Below are 19,390 nucleotides of genomic sequence, written 5' to 3'. Positions count from 1 at the left end.
TTTCACGTGACAAAACCACGAATGGAACCTGATCCCCAAATTCGGCTACTCACGAAGATCCCCACCGAGATACCTACGTTGGCGTAGAACTCGTCATTCTCGGCAGACAGGACGACCTCTCGGAGATCCTTGCTTATCCCTGGTACCCGCGAGAGGTCGATGCGGTTGTTGTTAATCCCCAGCAGTTCGTGAACCATAGCCTGGTACGTCCACTAACAAGGATGGCGAAAGAGAAAGGCAAGAGGTGACCTTCGTCAGATCACAAACAGCACTGGAAGATGAATGGATTTCAGGCTGAACTCCGAGCAAGCCAGTTTATACTCCTCTAGTAACACACAGCAGATCCAAAGCGCGCGTCCCTCCAACTTTTGCCAGAATGTTACGATAAGAAATAATTATGACTTCTGTTATAAACAGACGGGCATCCCGTGGTGAGAGGCGCTGCTGCAAACACAAAGGAAAACCACCCCGTTCCAGGGTGCTTACTGCAGGTGCGTTCAAAAGACACGGCTCTCTAAAAGAAGCGCAATGGGGATTAATGTTCCTGTTCCAACAGCTCTGCCTGCCACCATTACCTCCCCCTCCTCTGCTGCGAAGGGACGTGTATTTTTGGCTGCAGAGGTTCCACAGTTACAAACCGTACAATTTCCTACATGCTCCTTTGCTTCGTACGCAGCAGTAGGAGCGGTTAGCGTGTGTTTCTGCACATCAGTGAGTTACTATATTTATCCTGGGAAGACTAATATTAATCTAGAGAGAAAACAGAAAGCTGATGAGAGCACTGACGTGCCCGACACCCCACTGACATTCATTTGAGTCTCTCTTCTGGATAGAAAATCTCCACGTAGCAGATAACGCTGTCCTTAACTCTACACACCACGTGTGAGCCGGGTTTCTGACTGTCAGATCAATAACACGAGCGTCACCCCCAGCTCCCACACCCCCAGCGCTACAGAAGCGCTGGCTGCTGTCGAGGTGGCCCGGCTGCAGCTCCAGCCGTCGCCTGATCGCCAGACCGGCCTGCGTCCGTGCATACCCGCAGAAATGAAAGAAAACAAACAGACTGTTTGAGGCCAGAACCTGCAGCACAGCAAAGAAAAAAATCACAGCAGCTACACAGCAAATACTACTGCCCATCAATGACACTGAGGGAGAGAGACACCAGTGCAAGGTCACTCGATAACTGTGTCCCTGTGCTGCCAGCAGCCTGTACAAATAAACCCTGCCAAGACACGAGGACTCCAAACGTAAAGCATGTCTCACAGAAGCGCGAGCGGCCTGGTTTTCCAGGGTGCGGGCTACACCTGCCTCCGAAGCCAGCACACGCAATCCGTGCTCACCAGTCTGAAAAATCAGGCCACGAGATAAAAGAGGGATTTCAAAAAGGACGGGGGTGGGAGGCAATACTTTTTACCTTTCAGATATAAACCATGCCCTGCCAGGGCGTGCACTCCGACTCGCTGCTACCGCCACAGGGCTCTGTGCGCTTCTGGAACTCGCATTCCTATCTCAGCCCTTGCACGACCGCGAGATGATTCACCTGGTTCAGAAGTGGGGTGATGGCATCGTCAGACCGGTCCAGAATGAGAAGCAAAGGAGGAACCTCCGTGCGCCGAAAGTCAAACAGCTCGTACTCTTTAGTGATTACTTGCTGTCGAGACAAGAAAAAAAAAAAAAAAGCCACTTGATCTTATGTATACCCAGAAAACGTTTCCTCTTAGTTTGGATACAGGTGGACAAAAAGTGAAGAGCTGGTGAAAAAGAAGCTGTGCTGCTATCCGAGTCTGCGCTGCTAACGCAGAAATGATACCTGCTCTCAGAAGGCCCCGGGTAACCCACTGCAATTTGTGACACTCGCAGGAAACGGGGGGCTTTACCTGGTTGGATGCAGGCAGAGACGAGGGATGCGACCTGCCCAAAGCCGTGCAACAACGCAAATGACCCAATTTACAAGAATCGACTGAAAAAGGTTATTTCTCTCAAATGCATCGGTATGTAAAAAAAAAACCAAACAAAATTTAAGTACATTGCCAAACTTATTTCACATCACTGTAGGTTCTCACCATACCTTCACACATTCAGCAAGCCTCTTTGCTGACTCAGAAGAGAGCTGGTACCGAATCATGGGGCATTTCTTCAGAGACAAAAGCAGAGCAGTCAGCCCTTGAGTTGTCCTGGAGAGCTGAGCCGGGTCCCAGTTGCGACCCTAGAAAGAAAGGCTGCATCTAGCACGGATGCACCGTCCCCAGACTCCTTCTCACATAAAGTCTTATTTCTAAGTCTTAAAGTCTTAGAGTAAAACTACAGTTTGACTGAAGGAGCGGGTACTCCCGGGGCCGCAGTCCGCATTCCCCAGTGTTCCTCTCCTTGCCAGTTCCTTGTAAGGATCAGCTTACGGACCCGCAACAGCGGCCTGCCTGCTGGGCAGCCCACCACCGCACCCAGCCCGCTGCGGCTACCGGTCTCTCTATTAACCGTAAAACAAGGCCCTGGAGGAGCATTAGCCTTTTTCATACCTGGCAGCAGCCCAAGAGGTTGAGAGAAAAAACGTGTGGATTCACTGCAATGTAATCGCCATAGAACTCCTGCCAACAAGCGAAAGCAAATACAGTTACGTGTCTTGCCAACCCTTATTCAGCCTACGGGAGTACGTGTCCCAGCACCAGCCACACTGACACCAAAATCCTACGCGGTGCACACTCGGTGACTCTGATCATTTCTCTTTCCTCCACGCCCAACCTCTCAAATCCCTTTTTCGAGTACGTAGCTCTTCGTCAACACCACAAACACAGAGCAGCCGTGTGAAACAGAGGTGACAGCAGAACCAGCAGCGGCTCTGACAAGTGGAGGGCAGGGAGAAACAGGGGACACAGGAGTTTCTCTTTCTTTTACTTTTTAATCCCACATGTACGTTCATCTTTTCTTTCATCCAAGACTGTTGCACAGTGCTGCTGCGTACTGTTCAAGAACTACAGAGTCCTCCCATTGCCACACCTGAGTTTGTTAGCTCGTACGTTCACTTTGCTGGTGCTTTTGGATTAGGAGATCTATTTAAAATATTCAAAATTCACCTGAACTTCAGCCACAACCTCCTGTTCATCAGCCTCAGCCAATGACTTGACATCACTCTTACTGATCACGTTACTGAAATCTGAAAGAAAACAAGAGCGAAAGAACAGTCGGGCTCTGCGAGCGACACGTAACACAAGAGCACCGCAGAACGTATGACCAGAATTTCCCCCGGAGCCGGAGCAGATTGCAACAGAGATCCCTTGACCTTGCACCTGCAGTTATTACGCAGACATTATAATCCAGAAGCTACCTCCCCAGGATACTCTGAGCTAATTCCCTGTCCAACTTTCTGGTGCCGATACCCAGCACACGACTGCAGCACCGGATCAGCGTGGATGTAATCCGTGTCAACGACGGATTAAACGCCCGGTGAGACGCGGCAGCGCTGGAACGGCAGCGCTGGCTCTCCCCTCTCCTCTCCCTGCCTATCATCTGCCCAAGTAAGCGACACCAGGTACAGCCCAGTTGCAGCCAGTAGATTTATATGCGTAAAAAGCAATATTAAATGGCTGACCACAGCGACAGCCACGCTGCTGAGCTGCTCGCAGCTCACCGTCACCACCAACCCAGAGTCCCCTCTCGCAGCCCGGAGCCCGGCTCCTCGCCGCTGTGTTCCTGCGGAGCGGCAATGACATCTAGAGGCCACCTCGGCTCATTTCCCAGAGTCTCACCAGGAGATGCCTCTGCTGGAGGACCAGACTTCGACACAAAACCAGCTGTAGTTGTTCTGCTTAACTTCCGAAACCACAGACTACTCTGTGGTGTGAGCGGGACATGAGGGACACCGCCTGATACAGCGGGCACTAGAAGATGCTGCGTAGCAGGTTGAGTCCAACGCTGGGATGTGAAGTCTACCCTAATCCCGTCTCTGAATTATTTACCTTCAAGATTTGGGCTGGTCTCTCACCCAGTGCATCTCAGCTTTCCTTATAATAAAGGCACGTCACCCCAGCATTAGTCTTCTTTCACGTTTACAAAGCAACGTGATAATCCCAGAAATTTTCAGGGATAAGCCGTATCAGAGGAATGCAGATTTATGATGTTGCTTTGTAAAGATCTCTCATGAGCTGCTTTGGTTTAATTATTTTACCTGGTAGGTATGTACCCTTTGCTAAAAGAATTTGGTGACCTAAATGGCACAAAAACTAGAATTCACACATTCTCGGCCTTTTAGTAAAGGTCGGCGGGAGCGGTCACGGCACGGTATTTTCTACTGAACGTCAGGTCGGTCTCTGACGGGGAAGTCGGACTCACTGCAGAGAAGGGGACATACTTACAAATAAAATAGATGCTGTACTTGGGCCTCCGCAGCTCCTGGATGAGGAACTCCACGTTCTCCTGGACAAAAACAGCAGATTTCAAAAGTGTTGAATAAGAAGGGTTCGGCGTGCCCCGTGCCCCCCGGGGTCCCTCCGCCTGGGGCAGGGCAGGCCGCGGGCTCTACCTTGGTGGGCCGCAGGAAGCAGATGGCCTTCAGGTGCTTCATGGCCTCCCTGCTGGGCGAGTCGAGGCGCTCGAAGAGGTACACCTCCTTCTGCAGGATCTCGGACTGGGTGTACACCATGCTCACCACGCCGGTCTGCGGGGGGAAGGCGGCAGCGCCCCGTCACCCCGGGCCGAGGCCTCCGGACCCCGCCGGCCCAGCACCGGCCCCCGCCCCGGCCCCGCCGCTCACCGTCTCCCGGTCCATGAGGAGCACCTTCATGCCCGGCCCGCTGTCCTCGATCATCTTGGACACGTACTGCTTGACGGCCAGCACCGCGTTCATCTCGGCTCGGCGCCGCTCCGCTCCGCTCCGCTCCGCTCGACCCGGCTCCGCTCCGCCGCCGCCGCCCGCCCTGGGAGTTGTAGTCCGCCAGCGGCGGGGCCGGGCGGGCGGAGCGCGGCGCCGGACCACAGCTCCCAGCCTGCCCCGCGGAGCCCGGCCGCTCCCCGCCCACCGCCCCGCCGGCCTCCGCCGCGGCCCGGTGGGGCTGCGGGCCCCGGGCTGTGGGGAGCGGGCACGGCCCCTCCGCGGGCCCCGGAGAGGCTGAGGGCCCCGGGCTGTGGGGAGCGGGCACGGCCCCTCCGCGGGCCCCGGGCTGTGGGGAGCGGGCACGGCCCCTCCGCGGGCCCCGGGCTCTGGGGAGCGGGCACGGCCCCTCCGCCAGCCCCGGGCTCTGGGGAGCGGGCACGGCCCCTCCGCCAGCCCCGGAGAGGCTGCGGGCCCCGGGCTCCGGGGAGCGGGCACGGCCCCTCCGCCAGCCCCGGGCTCTGGGGAGCGGGCACGGCCCCTCCGCCAGCCCCGGAGAGGCTGCGGGCCCCGGGCTCCGGGGAGCGGGCACGGCTCCTTCGCCGCGGCCCGGGGAGGCTGCAGGCCCCGGGCTCTGGGCTCTGGGAAGCGGGCACGGCCCCTCCGCGGGTCCCGGGCTCTGGGGAGCGGGCACAGCTCCTCTGCCGCGGCCCGGTGGGGCTGCGGGCCCCGGGCTCTGGGGAGCGGGCACGGCCCCTCCGCCAGCCCCGGAGAGGCTGCGGGCCCCGGGCTCTGGGCTCTGGGAAGCGGGCACAGCCCCTCCGCCAGCCCCGGGGCCCCTCGGGGAACTCCTGCAGCCGCCCGGGTCTCATCCCTTCGCCCTCCCCGGGGGCCTGAAGGGGACCCGAGCCGAGGAAGCGGGGTGGGAGCGGCCTGGGAGGGGAGAAGCAGTTTGAGACTAAACCCAGCCCGGCTCTGCCCGCGGCAGGCACCAAAGCCGCCCTCTCCCCGCTCCAGGCCGCCTTCCCGCAGTGGCCCTGCTTGAAGAAGCAGCCCTTGCTCTCAGTCTTGTTTTCCAGCAAACGGAAAGTAGAAACGATGCATTAAAATACCATTTCAATGTTGTGCATAATAAAGTAATCAGGGCCATTCCTTCTGACCAGTAATTTATCACCAGTATAACCCACCAAGCAAGCTGGCACCCGGCTCTGGGAAGGTCTGGGCCTGGGCGAGGTGAAGCTGGGACCGTGCCCGGTGTGCCGAGGCGCGGGCAAGTCCTGTGGGCAAACGGCGGCCCGTTTAACCTGGCCCGGCTGCCTGCGGGACATGCGGCCACAGCACCCCTGCTAACTGCGTATTTATTCATCCGGGCCGGTTATGGAAGCCCATGCCCTATGCCAGCCAGCTTGGCTTCCAAAAGCAAATAAAAATTGTAATAATTTATGTCTTAAAAAGACCCGCAGCAGTACCAGGGCTTCGGGGGCAGGCGGAGGGAGGGGAGGCCGCTCCGCGCCGCTGCTCCCCCTCCGCATCTCTCACCTTCGGGACGGGGAGCGCAGCGCTTGACCTTCACGGGATAACTCGCGTGACTGGAGCTGATACCTGCTTTGCTAACCTTTAAAAGAGCGGGTCTCTGTGCCATTTATTCTGCCGCTATTATTATTCCCGAGTGTGACAATTTTGGAAAAGGGCTGTTATGTTCATAAAAATGTAATCATCTAACGTGCGTGTTTTATACAGAAAATGGTGAGCAGGTGCTGATGAAAAATGAAAGTATTTGCAAATCTTGTAGGTAGCTTTTCATAAAAGCTGACACAAAGGAACTCTTGAATGCTTATAGTTCATCTTTTGTTCTGCTTGATTTACATTTAATATACATCAAAATACCTTACGGAAATAGGGATATAGCTTAAAATTTCTGTATTTTATAGAAAAAATAAAGATCAGAGAAAGAGGCTTGTGCATGAAATCTTTTCCTTTTTAGACAGCAGCCAGCCTGTAAGTGATATTTATGGAAGCGTTCTGGGAGATGATCACGATACATTAGCGATACGTACGTAGACTATTGAAGTTTGTGTACGGCGATGAGACGTGAAGTTTGTTCATGCCATAGTGTAACGGCGTCGTTCAGAAGCGTCGTACTTTCCCTGGCTACATTAAGCTGAATATTACTGATATTTTCTCTCCTTACAAGGCGCAGTCCTTCACCTTTCTAGCGAGTAAAAGGGGTGAGATTTAGAAATCCCAGCTACGGTACACAAAAAGCAGTTGTAGTCAAGCGCTGAGCAACATCCCGATGAAGTGAGCTGAGGAAGTTTTGGCTTTTAAATACATACAATTGCTACAAAGATGGATGTTAAAGCAACACCCCGGTAAGGTTAAGGCAAGGCTTTGTTTTGCCAAAGCTGTCTCGCGTTTGTAAATAACACTAAGAGACTGCAGACGAAAGGGACAGCAATCCTTATGCCTGGTGTCATCAAAGCAGGTCCCTGAGTGTCCTTTCGCTGCTCCTTGGCCTGGAGGGAGGAAAAAAGCAGCTGTGTCTCTGCAATAACACAGGAGGCAACAGCCTTAAAATCCTTCCCTTTAGCCTGGGCTCGCAGACGAACTCGAGGCGTTTGGATTTGATTGTCGTTTGTTTTCCAGTGGGATCCAGCGAGTGCAATACTGACCCCCCGCGATATCCACATCACGTGTAAGCAAACATCTGGTAGCTGCTGTCATTTCTGCCGTCAGGGAGCCAGTACGTTTCAGCATTCATTGTAAGGTAAAGATAAAAACATCCTGAAATGATCAGATATTTTTGTGTTCTCACTTGCATCTGGAAAGCCATAAACATTGCAACAGCAGAAATAAGTCAGTGCAAGCAGAATGTTTAACCTGATGAGATTATATCGGTTTGGCATCGATTGCGTATTGCAATTCAGAACAGCATGCAGCGTAAAGACTAAAAGGCAAAGTTATAGGTATTTTAAAATCCAGGACGCTTCATCAGCCCTGAAGAAAGCCGACGTTAAGGATGCACGAAGTTGATACTGATCTTAATGTTCAAAACGCGATGTTTTTTTCCTATCCCAGGTCCAGGAAATCGATGCTTTGAAGACAGAAAATAGGAAGCTACAAAATGCGGTAGGTTTTACATTTTTATTTAAACGTTTGTTTAAATAAACACTTTGTTGCGGGACATCTTTTTGCAGTTGCTCAGGGAATAATCACGCACATCAGTTTAACACCTTTGGTTTTCTCGTATACAGAGACTTCGCTGTTAGCGTTTCCATATTGGTGCTCATTCATTGCCATTTGCGTTCTGTTTTCCTCGGAACTCACGACTGCGATGTAAAACAAAATGTGTGTTACTCTACAGTGCACCTCAGCATTTCCCAACAGGAAATTCTGTACCATGAACATTTCATAATGCTTCCTATCGCTTTGTAGCCGCTGTAGGTGATTTAGAATGAAAACGCTTGTATTAGGAGTCTGAGTAGCGTTATTTAGATTAAAAGAAACGATAACAAAAATATTTTGCATTCAGAGTTAGAACTTGGATGTGAAGCACGCGGTCTGCAGGTAACTCTAAATGGTAAAATGATTGTGCTTCTCTTTTTAAAGCAGATAAGAGGGCACCGAGGAACCAGACGGAACGTACGAGGTGAGCAATGGGAAACGTTTGCTTTACCCACGCCTCTTGGAATAACAACATGAGAGAATGTATTGCATCATCACCTTCGAAATGTCATTTTTTAGCTGAATGGCTTAGAAAAATTGTGAAGTGAAACCCCGAGCTTTTCATAGATGCTGAGGTGATTCATTTGCCTGCTAGGTAACAGAAATTTTGGGTGCATGCCAAGGTGTTTTCACAAAACTGGTGGCTACATATGCATCTTTTTTTATTTAAAGTACTTAGGTTTGAGCTGTAAAATGTTTGTTTGCATTTGTTTTGTTTTAGGAAAAAAATGTGGAGAAGCATTGACACCCCATGTCAGTATCATTTAATTAGCAGTTTTAATTAAAGCGCTGGCATCGAAGAAGCTTGCAGCAGCTTAGGTTAAATAACCAATTAAACGTAAATAGCCCCAACATGCAACTTCTGGGGCAAACCACAAAAGCTCAGTGGCGTTTCAGCAGGGATTTTAATTGCGGTTGAATTCCTGCAGCACTCGGGCGAGGGCGCCTGCGGAGCGGGGGCCTGGGCAGCCCCTTCGGGGAGATGCTTTGACACGCAGAATCACGCAGAATCACGCAGAGGTTAGTGGTCGTAGCTGTTACACGTGGAGGGATGCTGCGGAGCTGCAGCGGTGCCCCAAAACGTGCTGGCCGGGTACATGATGCGTGCAGCGACCCAGGGCTCGCGCTCGGCGTCCCCCGGCACAGAAGCCGCAGGGGAATTTAAAACCAGTAGCAGGAGCAAGCAACGCCTGTGTCCCACTGCTTCCTTTTCTGTGCCACGCAAGGCATGTCGTTCAAGCTGCTTTTCACCAGCTGCAGTGAAACATCAGTAAAAGGGAATGAGAAATGGGATCAGTCGCAAGATGTAGCTGTAACGAAGAGGTCTACTTGGCAGCCTGATGGAAAATGTTTGTGCGGTATTAATACGGCTGGGATGACTCTGTGCGTAGCTGCGATACGTGGGTCACCGAATTCATGCAAGTCCCATAGCTAAATGTCGATACGTCTTGCCAGAGAGGTCTGGGAAGAAAAGAACCTGGCCTTGAAGGTCAGGGGACCTCGGTGCTCTTCCTATGGGAAAATGATGCCGCCACACGGGCTCAGGACATAAGATCCGAGCCCGGGCTGTTGGAAGCGGCTGCTGGGGAAGGCTGGCACGCAGCGCGGCTTCAACCGGGCAGGCTCGGGAACAAACGTAGCTTTGGCCCAGGGCGTGCTGGCATGGGAGGGCTAGAACCAGCCTGTAAAGGAGACGAGGGAGTATCGTCATTCATCGTTAACAGTAGCGCCCAGGAACTTCTTTTGCTTGGACAACCCGCCGTTTCTCATCCACTTCAGCCGTAGGGAAAGAATTGACACAGATTACGTCCCTATTTAGGAAACGTAAGGATGGCATTAGAGCTTTTTTATTTGTCTGCATCACCCATTCGTACGCTTCTGCAAATCCCATCTTCCGAGAGCTCTTTTCCCCCTCTCCTCCCTTCGCACAGCTTCACACAGCTCTTCCATCCCTTGTCCTTCTGCTCCTTACGCCCAAAATCGCACAGGTTTTTACATTTGTGCTTGTACCGAGGAGTGCTTGGTAAATCAGAGGAGCGTCCTTCCAGGCTCCAAGTACGAGAACGTGACTTAGTTTTCCTGAAACTTAGGTAATGCTCCTCTTCAGGCACGCTGGCTCTGGCCGAGTAACGTCCAGGCACCCGGAACAGCCTGGGGTCCTGCTAATCGCGGTAAGAACTGCAGCTGGGATTAGGTGCTATTCCTGGAGGAGCAGAGCTAAAAAGGGGCTGCACGAAACAGAGCCGGCGCACCCTGGCTGTCAGACTGCTATTTATAGGAGAACGGGTACGTGAATAAATCCTGCCTTTCGCTTCCAATTAAGCAACTCCCCTTTTTCTCCAGCGAGTAACCTACACCTTTGTTGTCTTTTAAGGACTGAGATCGCCAGCTGAGATCACATTTTAAATTTCACTTCACTGCTCAAAATACTTTCGGCCTTCTTCCTACTGAGCAGTTAGAGGCCAGAAGTTTTGCATACGTACAGGTCTTTATGCAAAAAAAAGATTTGTGTGGTTCAGACGGTTCAGGATTTCTCTAGAAAACGTACTATTCCAGGCACCTGATTTTACTTCTCCTATTCAGACCGAGTGACACCTTGCGTAAGGAGTTAGTGGTGGTGCTCACGGCAAAAGGTACTGCTTTATATGCATAATAATTGCAAACTAAATAAAAAATCGGTATTTAATTGCATCCTAGTGTTTTCTGGCCTTGTTTAGATTTGAAACGATTTAGTGTCTGGAAAGTACTTACCATTTAATTATTTGTCCGGTTTCCTTGGAAATGCTTTTGTAATGATGTCAGTGATGATTTTTTTCAACTAAATAAGCCCAGAGTGTTGTCTCCTTCTTAAATACATCTTTGTCATTGTCCTTAAAGGAACGCAAATGCCTCTTTGTGCCTGTGCCATTTTTCTGTAGCGATAGATTTGACTAAATGAATTACAAATCACAAGTATAATGCACGAATTATTCTGTTATTTTAACATTAATATTCTACTATCAAAAAGGACTCAAAATTCATGTAATTACTGAGGGGGGGTGTTCTTTCATTACAGGACAGTTGCAACTCAGACAGGTGAAGGAAGCTTGAGGTAATGTATAACAGCGTGAATGCACACTAAAAGCACTAGCAAAGCAGTAGGTTTATTAAAAAAAAACCCAACTTGCTATGTAGACTGTAAATTATATTCATATTGAACTTGTAAAATAGATACAAAAATATCCTAAGTTCTATTTTTTGTTGTTGAAACCTATTATTACGTCAAAAGCTATAACACGGCATCTCCCTCCTAATTTTGACTGTCCATGTGAGACATCAGGGACTGATTTTTTAGTCAAACCTAGGTAGCGGTAGGCACATCTGAAAATAAAGTCTAATGCTTACAAGACATTCAACCATAGAAAAATACACAATCAGTCGTAAATGGTCCTCTGCTGCGGGAGCCTGGTTTTAAATTGCCAGAGACGGGATTGCATTTGTAATGTCTCTGCAAAATACCTTTGAGTCAGGGACTTTTCGTTCTGCCTTAGGGCAGCTGGGCTGGCACCAAGATCCCGCAAGCTCCCGTAAATGCATAAACGAGTAACGATAATGGACGGATCCAAGCACCTTCTTGAAAAGCACAACCGAAGAGCAATACTGAACACAAATTGGAGGCACACCAGCCTAGCGACATCGAGCTTTGGAGGAATTATCTAGTTCATGTATTTCAAACGATAAAGTCGATCTCCTGATGCAGATTTTATCTTTAGTAGCTTTATATCTTATTTGCCTTCTCAGCTTAGCTGGGCGGGTGAAGAGTCACTGGCCCAAGTAATTAAAATGCCTCGGCTGCATACGAATCCAGCAAATTGTGGTCAGCTGCTACTAATTTTTTTATCCGTTTCCCTTTTCCCCTCCCGCCGTCTAAGCTTCGCCAACAGAGCGCGGTGCTGCTCTCCGAATCAGCCCTAAAACGCTGCAGACCAACGCTATTCCTACCAAAGGGTGCAGCGCTCTGGGAACTGCGGACAAAAGGGAACCACAATAAAACCTGCAGCTTCCAGCAGTCGAAGGCTCTCATATTCGGGGACCGTCCCGAACTCCGACTCGCTCTCCTGGCGAGCCCCTCAGACAGGATGGCCCTCGGGCTTTCTTAGTTCAGACTCCGCGATTCCCATAATTATTCTTCCACCGTGGCTTTTATCCACCTGCAGAAGGTCAGGGTGGGACGCAGGTGGCTCGGTCGTTTTGAGGACGATGTGGCAAAACGTTTGTTGGCTGTCGTGCTGGGTTTTGCTCATATTTACATTTCAGCTACATAGGAGTCGGTGGATTTGTACCGATCTACCGCTTTTACAAATTGTCAAATAACGGACGTGATAAAAAGGAACAGAAAAGAAATATTCCAGGGTAAAAATAGTTCTGAGGATCATTTTATTAATTAGTGAGAGTGAAAATGTCCGTCTTATTTGTAGGATATTTATCTGTTATTTTCAGCTAGGACATTTGAAGCAACTGTGTTTTTATTTTGAGGAAATCTTTACAATTTTCCTTTCCCACAGGATGACTTCGGATGGTGGAAGAGCCGTTTATCGTCAACGGGACTTGTTGCTGGACAACGTAACGTTTGACATTTTCTAATTTAAATCTTCCTTAAGAATTCATTCAAATATATATTTGTATAGATAAAAATCTATTTAATCTTGCTAATAATTACTCTAGTCCAATTACTATTTAAACAGCACGGTAACAGCTTCAGGGGCAGATTTTGGTGCCTAAGTTTAGTCAATAGGATTGTCAAAGGATTACAGTCCCGTCTATTTTAAGAGATCAAATTTTATCTCGATTATTTAAAAAGGAGTCAATTTTCCTCTTCTCGTTTCAAAGAGGAAAGAGACCAAGGCAGTCGGCATTGCCTGGGACATCACACGCTACCACCTAACAGAAAATTCCTCCTCTCCGCAACCTTCGATTCACATCCCTGTCTCACATCTTTAAAACGCTTCTACTTCATTCTTACCGTAGGAAAATCATTTTTCACCATCTCTGCCCTGGCAGATAATACTGGTGCTTTTACCAAATTGGAGTGAAACACTAAAAACTGGGGACTGACGTGGGAAGAGTTCCCCCTGGTCAGAGAAACTCCACAGACTTGTGCTTCATGTGGAATACGTTCCAAATGGCTATTTTATATTTGACCCGTGTATCAAACCAGTAACGTTACTGGATCAGACTCTGCTTCCATCATTTTTTCCTACTCTCAAACGGGCACAGTTTCAGCCGTGCCTTTGGTCACAACACTCACGCGCAATTGCTCAGCTCGAACTGTCTCATTGAACACAAGTTCATAAATTAAATCCCAGAGATTCAGGTCAAAATCGTCAGCTGGAAACCACCTTGATACAAACAACGCCGTGGAATAACTCCCTGGTTTATGTGTTCTTGGTACCAGTTGCAAACGACATGCCAAGTTAGAAAAATTTAGATGTGCCCCTTCGAGCCAGATGTCTCGGCCATTCTGACATCAGCGTCCGCTTCCCGCTGATGTCATTTGCGCCTGGCGAACCCGTTAGCCGACGTACGACATTGCAGTTCGAAAGCTTTCTGCCTGCGGGTAGGAGAAAGCCGAACTGCAGAAAGCCACATCATCAGGTATCGAGTCCGAGGAGGAGATAATCCTTCTGCGCATCCTATTGCAAAGCTGCGGTGGAAGCCAACGGCTACAGGCATCCAGCCACAGACAGCTCCCACCTTCCTGTCAGCTCCCTCGTATTGAGGAGATGGAAACGTTTGTGTACGCCGTGAAAACAGCACATCAGTTCGACGGTCATCTCCCCGCACGCTTCTTAAAAGCAGCAGTCTTTTAACCGAAGAAATGCCGTGGGCGAAGAAATACCCCTGCGTCCCCTTCCACCCCATCCCTCTGCGTTGTGGCATCCAGGGGCCAAATCAACCCGTGGCGTGAGCGAGTCCAGCTCTGGAAATGGGCTGGGAACTAAGCATTTGCTCCTATAAATTCACATCTTCGGTTCGGCAACAAAATCATCTTCCTATCGTGTCAGTGAAAGGCTAACAACTTTAGTTACAGGAGAGAGGAAAACCAGACGACTGCCACAGAGGGGAGCTGAAATTCATGCAAACTTTGACAAATAGAGTAGTTGCTCAGAAACAATTGTGCCTGTATGTCTCGTGATGTTTTTCTTCCTCTGGTTTTCATTAATAGGAAATAATTTTCTTTACCTATCTCTCTCCTGCGCGCAAGAAAGTTTATGGTGTACCAGTCCCGGTCCCGGCTCTGCATCTGGTGACTTGCGAAGGTCCCGACCCTTTCCCTGTGCCTCCGTTCTTACGCTCTAAAATGATGCTCGTGTCCAAGACATCATCTGCCGCAGCGCTCAGGTCTCCTGAGGAAAAGTGCTCCATAAAAAAAACAGGCTCTTGGCAAGTAAAATGAGGCTTGGATGAGTTTCCATCTTTGAAGAGTTTCAGGCCTGTGAAGCCAAAAATTAGTTTGTTTTCCTATTAGCTTTGCTTGTCAGCTGCCATTTAACCCTCTGCTTTTCTAACAGAGTAAAAAAAAAGTCATCCCCCCATGAGTAGGCACGTCTTTTTTCCTACTCAATTATCTCTCATTAGTAAATACAAGTAACTCCATTTAACTGCCTTGGGAACAATTTCTGCATCTATTGAGCTGGCCTACAGTAAGTCCTGTGGTTTCCTGTTGGCCTTGGAAAATGAGCGCACTTCATTATGTGGAATGGTTTACTTCACCTCATTATTTTTTCATAATCTTATTGTGCTTCCCCTTTTAACAGTGACAAGGGGGAAAAAAAAAAGCAAATAAACAAGCAAAGGTCCTTTCGGGTCCAGAACCTTATCCACTGTCTTTTGGAAACTGCACGTACATCTCAGTTACGTTGAGTTAATTGGCCACTCCATAAGGTTTTTTGGGAAAAGCCGAGTGAGTTTTAAGGCAAGAAAAGCTCTTTCACAACCCCGCTAGCTGAGGCCTTTAAGAGTTGTCTTCGCCAATCAGTCCAGAGCTAACCGGTCGAGCCCAAGTTAAGCTGAAAAGACTTTGTGTCTCCAGTCCCTGTGCTTCCTCGTCACATCTTTCTCCTCACTAGCGAAATGATTTCTGTACAAAGCCCGGACAACGGCGGTCCTGGGCTCACGAGTGCCTCGCCTCACTTCTTCGGTGTCCTGGCGATGCTCGCCATCTGCTCCCCTGTCTTTATCCCCCTCCACTCCAATCCCTGATCCTCTTTACGGCACTCTTCTTATTTATCCCAACGTCCCCTAGCAAATCCAGGCGAGTCATTGCGCTCAGTCGAGACCGCGCTTTAATCTTCCTCCGCATCCGTGATGTAAAGCGCTGTAACGGTGCCGGTGTGCCATGCTGCGGGTGCTGTAAGGACAACGGGCGTTTAACTGCTGCTTTAGCAGTCTGGATGTCAGCCCCGTGCTACGCTGGGCATTAATTCTGCTGATGACCGGCGCCCGAAGCTTCCAAAGAAAGGGAAAACCTCCATGTTTTGCCCCTTGCGTGAAGCCCTGGAACCTCGCATAAACATACATTTTGTCTCGCTCTCCCCAGAAGGAACAGTAATATCCCATATAGTGAGAGAAGTGTGACTTTTATGAGTTTTTAATTTGTTTTACAATGTTTTTTTTTAATTTCCAAGGCATTAAAAGCCAGACAGTCCACCCCAGCTGTCACAAAATTAAGCTTAGCAGTTCACGGGTGAGCCAAACGTATCCAAACAGACCCACAATCGTCTGGGATTTGCTCCTCCTTTGGGGTTTTCCAAAGAAAAGGTCATACCCCGGGGTGTGCCTGCTCCGGCGGAGCCAGACGTGGATTTCCCCGGGCAGAACCGCCGCCGGCAGCTCCGACTCTGCCTCACCCTTGCATTTTTCCCGTGTCTTGTCCTCCCTCTCGCACCATTCCTGACAACGATCCAGCTGAAAGAACCAGATGAAGGCTCCGCTCACATCACAAGGAAACTGAGTGAAAACAGGGGTTTCAGCCGAGTCGGCTGATGCCTTCCCTCTTGATTCCCCCCGGAGCTGGTACTCTCTTCTTCAGGATGCTTCTCTACGTTTCGCTTCCTACTTGAGAGCGACGGCCCCACAGCACCCCCACGTCCACACCCGCACGTTTCATTGCCTTACTGCGAAGCCAGCACGCCGAGGCCGGTCCGACCGCGCTCCATCACACGGATCATCCCGCGCTTCCCATCTCCCATCTGCTCCCGGCTGCGCCGCCCATTCCCGCTCGTGTCCCCAGCAGGATGAACACGCGGCGATGCCCAGACGCTGCGGATCAGCGGGAGCAGCTGGCATCCAGCCTTGGAAAAATCAGGATTTTCACCTTCCGCTGTTGGCAATTGGGGCTGGATGTCGGGAATCCCACTGGCCTTTACCAGCCTGATCCGCTGGGAATGCAAAGGAGCCCGTTAACCTCCCAGAAGCGAGGGCTGCCTCCTGCGTTTGTAAAGTGACTGGAATAAAACTGGGGGCTGCTGGAAGGGTTAATGCATTTCCATACGTGAAGTCCTCTGAAATCCTCAGATGAAAGGATCTTTAGAAGTGCAAAGCACTGTTATTTGTCCGGCATCTGAGGAGCGACTTGTGCAGGAGCTGCTGCGAGATTTCCAACTAGGAAGTTCTGAGAAAGCTTTCATCTGAAGGAAAGGAAAGAAAATCAAATCAAATCAAATCCATAAACAGACTCCGGAGCTGATGTAGGTGGGTGAAACTCCGCGCAGCTCAGTGGAGCCGTCCCTGCTTGCGTTGCGCCGGAACGTGACCCTGCACGACTGATGGCACCATAGCGAGCAGCAAGAATTGAACTATTCAGTCGCCTGAAGAACCGCGGTGTCTGCCGTCAACGGTGGCTTTGTGCTTTCCCTAATCCTTCACGTCGGCTCCCTGCCTAGGTGTCGTGCAGGGGAGGTACGCGGGCAGTTTAGCCTGCTGCTCTTTTCCTGCCGCCTTGCTTTCGGGTCCACCGAAGAGGCTGAGCCTGAGGGCCTGCTCCTCTGCCGCGCTGTCTCCTTGCCGAGGACAGAGCACGGTGCTGCAGGCGGTTTTCAGACACATTCACTCTGCTCTTACTTCAGTTCACCCCAGGACCTGCTTGCACACTGCGGTGCAGGGCATCCCGGCAGTCCCAGTTCACCTGAGCCTCTTCCCTCTTCCCAGGGGGTGATTCCTGCCATCCCGGCGGTGCCTAACGAGCAAATCAGGTCTGTTACCACCATTTGTATCACGGTAGCACCTCAGGATACCGTACTGGCGTTCTGTTCTTGCACCAAGAGGGCTGCGAGATGACGCTGCAGTAATGCAGAGTCCATTCGCCTTAAGTCAGCCCCCAATGGTTGGAAAAGCGCTGGTGGCTCGGCTGGTCGCCCTTGTCATTGTGTTTGCCCATGCTGAGGGCACGAGTCACCTCGTTAGACCCGCGCCTGCTGCTCGTCCTCTCCTCCAAAAAGCCCTTTCCCTTGCTCCTGCCTTTTGCAGACAGGCCCTGTTTCCCACCGGGGTGCCGAGGTGTATTTGAAGACCCAAATTGCACTTCCAAGTTTTTCGCCTGTCAGAGCATCGGCTGACGGGAACCACGGCCATTGCTGGATGTCTCGCAGGATCCCGGGACAAGGCCGCTTCACCGCAGGCTCCGAATCGCAGTGACAGGATCGCAAAGTTACCGAGCTCTGGATGAAATCGGGGTCGACGCTCGGGAGCATCTGCCTGGAAGAGCAACCCCAGGAAAAGCACCCGGGCGGGTGGGTTGCACGGAGGGAGGTGGAGTTGTGCGGTTGCTTGGGGACGTGGCCTGCAGCGGAGCTGATGGAGCCCAGCCCGATGACTGCAGGAGAGGAGCTGAGCTGCAACGCTGGCTTACGTTTGCCCGAGTCCTTTCTGTTTAGCGCTCCTCAGGCGGTTTGGGGTTGCATGGAGAAGGCCCAGCCAGGGGCAGGGTGTTCGGCAGCGGAGAACACGGGAGCAAGAAGAGAGCCCTTGCCCATCCGTATGAGATAGGAAGATACAAACGGAGAAACGGGGAGGCTGCGCGCAGACTCAGCACCCTTGCAAGCAGCAGTTTCAATCTCCACGACCCGTTTGCAGCTTCTCCTTCAGGCCCAGCTTCTGCTCGGGCCCCCGGGGAGACGTGAGCCTGGCCTCGGCTTTGCACAGCCCTTGGCGCTGGCCAAGAGGAGCTGCGGCCGCGGCTGCATCGATCCTCCCAGGGAGACCCGTGCCTGGGCTGCGGCAGAGCCGACACGACACAAATGCATTCTCCCTGCTCGTGGAAACTGCTGGAACTGGCCTTGTGCACGGGGGAGGCGGCGTGCCGAGCCGCTGAGCTCGAAATCTTGTGAACGCTCCGCTGAAGGGACACTGAGGTCATAAAAAAATTGTGCTGAACTCCTAAAACCGCCAGTGCCGATGAGAACCAGGCCCAGGAGAGAGCTGGGGAGCTGCGGAGCGGCCGTGGGTCAGCCCGGGAGCGGCTGCGTTGTGGCGGCCGGCTCGCACCATCGCTGTCACCGTGCCCGCCACGTCGTTTCGGACAGAAGGGCAGCACCGGCATTGCCGATGCAGGGTGCAGAGGCCTCGTACATCTCCTCAGAGGGAAATTCATTGACAAAACCATTTCTCCCAGCTGTGGAAATGGTTTAAACTAGAACTGGCAGCAAAGAGGCGCGATTTTACTTTGATTGAACGCCGTGCCTGCCTTGCTGACCCCTCACAATCGCTCCAGGCAGCTGGAAAGAAACGGCTAACGCAAGCAGCACGGGAGGAGGATGACACGAAGCCTGCCCGCGCCGGCGGCGGGGACCGCTTGCCATGCCGTCGCCGTGGATTGCTGGGAAACCAGGGGCACTCAGAAAGATCTCTCCTTTGAACAAACACTGCAGCGGGGGGGGGAAAAAAGACTCTGGGGAGGCCGGGACTCCACGGCACAGACCGTTCTTTCTTTGCTGGACTTTTCTCGGGCCCTGACACGATAAACAATCCTTTTGTGCGAGATATAAACAACGCTAGGTTGCTGGCGGAGAACAAAGGCTGCGATTCAGCGCCGGGATCAGCTGAACGCCGCGCATGACGGGCCCCGCGCCGCTCCTCCCGCGTGGGGCTTTGCCACCGACCGCCACCGGCCCGAGCGGCCCCCGGCTGCCGCCGCCGCACCGGCCCGGGGCCTTTCCCCACCTTTCCGAGGGAAACGCGGTTGCGCAGCGGAAAGGCCGAGCGGGAGAAGGACCAGAGCGGCAAATACGCCCGACGGGCCGTTCCCCGCGGGAGCTTTGCCGGGATTTCCCGGCACGGCCCGACACCCCATGGCAGGGCTGGTGGCACCACGAGTCTCCTCGC

The 19,390-nt window shown here is 51.6% G+C and overlaps 1 protein-coding gene and 1 long non-coding RNA gene across 5 annotated transcripts in view; one reads left to right on the top strand and one right to left on the bottom strand.

Moving 5' to 3' along the window:
- The window catches only part of VPS45 (vacuolar protein sorting 45 homolog), a 29,038-nt gene extending 24,101 nt beyond the window's left edge, over positions 1–4,937 (bottom strand). For 2 of the 4 annotated variants that reach the window (XR_015707833.1, XR_015707834.1), the window contains exons 1-8: positions 4,748–4,937; positions 4,517–4,651; positions 4,350–4,410; positions 3,072–3,151; positions 2,517–2,585; positions 2,069–2,206; positions 1,541–1,651; positions 78–212 (exon numbers count right to left, since the gene is read on the bottom strand). Coding sequence is in view for 1 of the 4 variants with exons in the window: in XM_009471383.2 (XP_009469658.1) it covers positions 78–212; positions 1,541–1,651; positions 2,069–2,206; positions 2,517–2,585; positions 3,072–3,151; positions 4,350–4,410; positions 4,517–4,651; positions 4,748–4,840 (822 nt within the window). In the remaining 3 variants the exon portion in view is untranslated. The remainder of the gene's footprint in view (positions 1–77; positions 213–1,540; positions 1,652–2,068; positions 2,207–2,516; positions 2,586–3,071; positions 3,152–4,349; positions 4,411–4,516; positions 4,652–4,747) is intronic. The other 2 variants (XR_015707835.1, XM_009471383.2) reach the window with 2 other exon arrangements.
- A 3,481-nt stretch (positions 4,938–8,418) lies between these two features.
- Positions 8,419–13,805, top strand: LOC148053821 (uncharacterized). Its single transcript, XR_015707892.1, has 4 exons — positions 8,419–8,453; positions 10,137–10,315; positions 11,085–11,120; positions 12,574–13,805. It is a non-coding gene; the product is annotated as an uncharacterized LOC148053821 (long non-coding RNA).
- Positions 13,806–19,390: the final 5,585 nt, after the last annotated feature.

This window comes from Nipponia nippon, unplaced genomic scaffold (genome assembly GCF_047370975.1).
Source record: "Nipponia nippon isolate SJK-2023a ecotype South Korea unplaced genomic scaffold, ASM4737097v1 scaffold_36, whole genome shotgun sequence".
Taxonomy (NCBI): domain Eukaryota; kingdom Metazoa; phylum Chordata; class Aves; order Pelecaniformes; family Threskiornithidae; genus Nipponia; species Nipponia nippon.
Note: the sequence above shows the minus strand (reverse complement) of the source record. Positions and strands in the feature narration are given on the sequence as shown.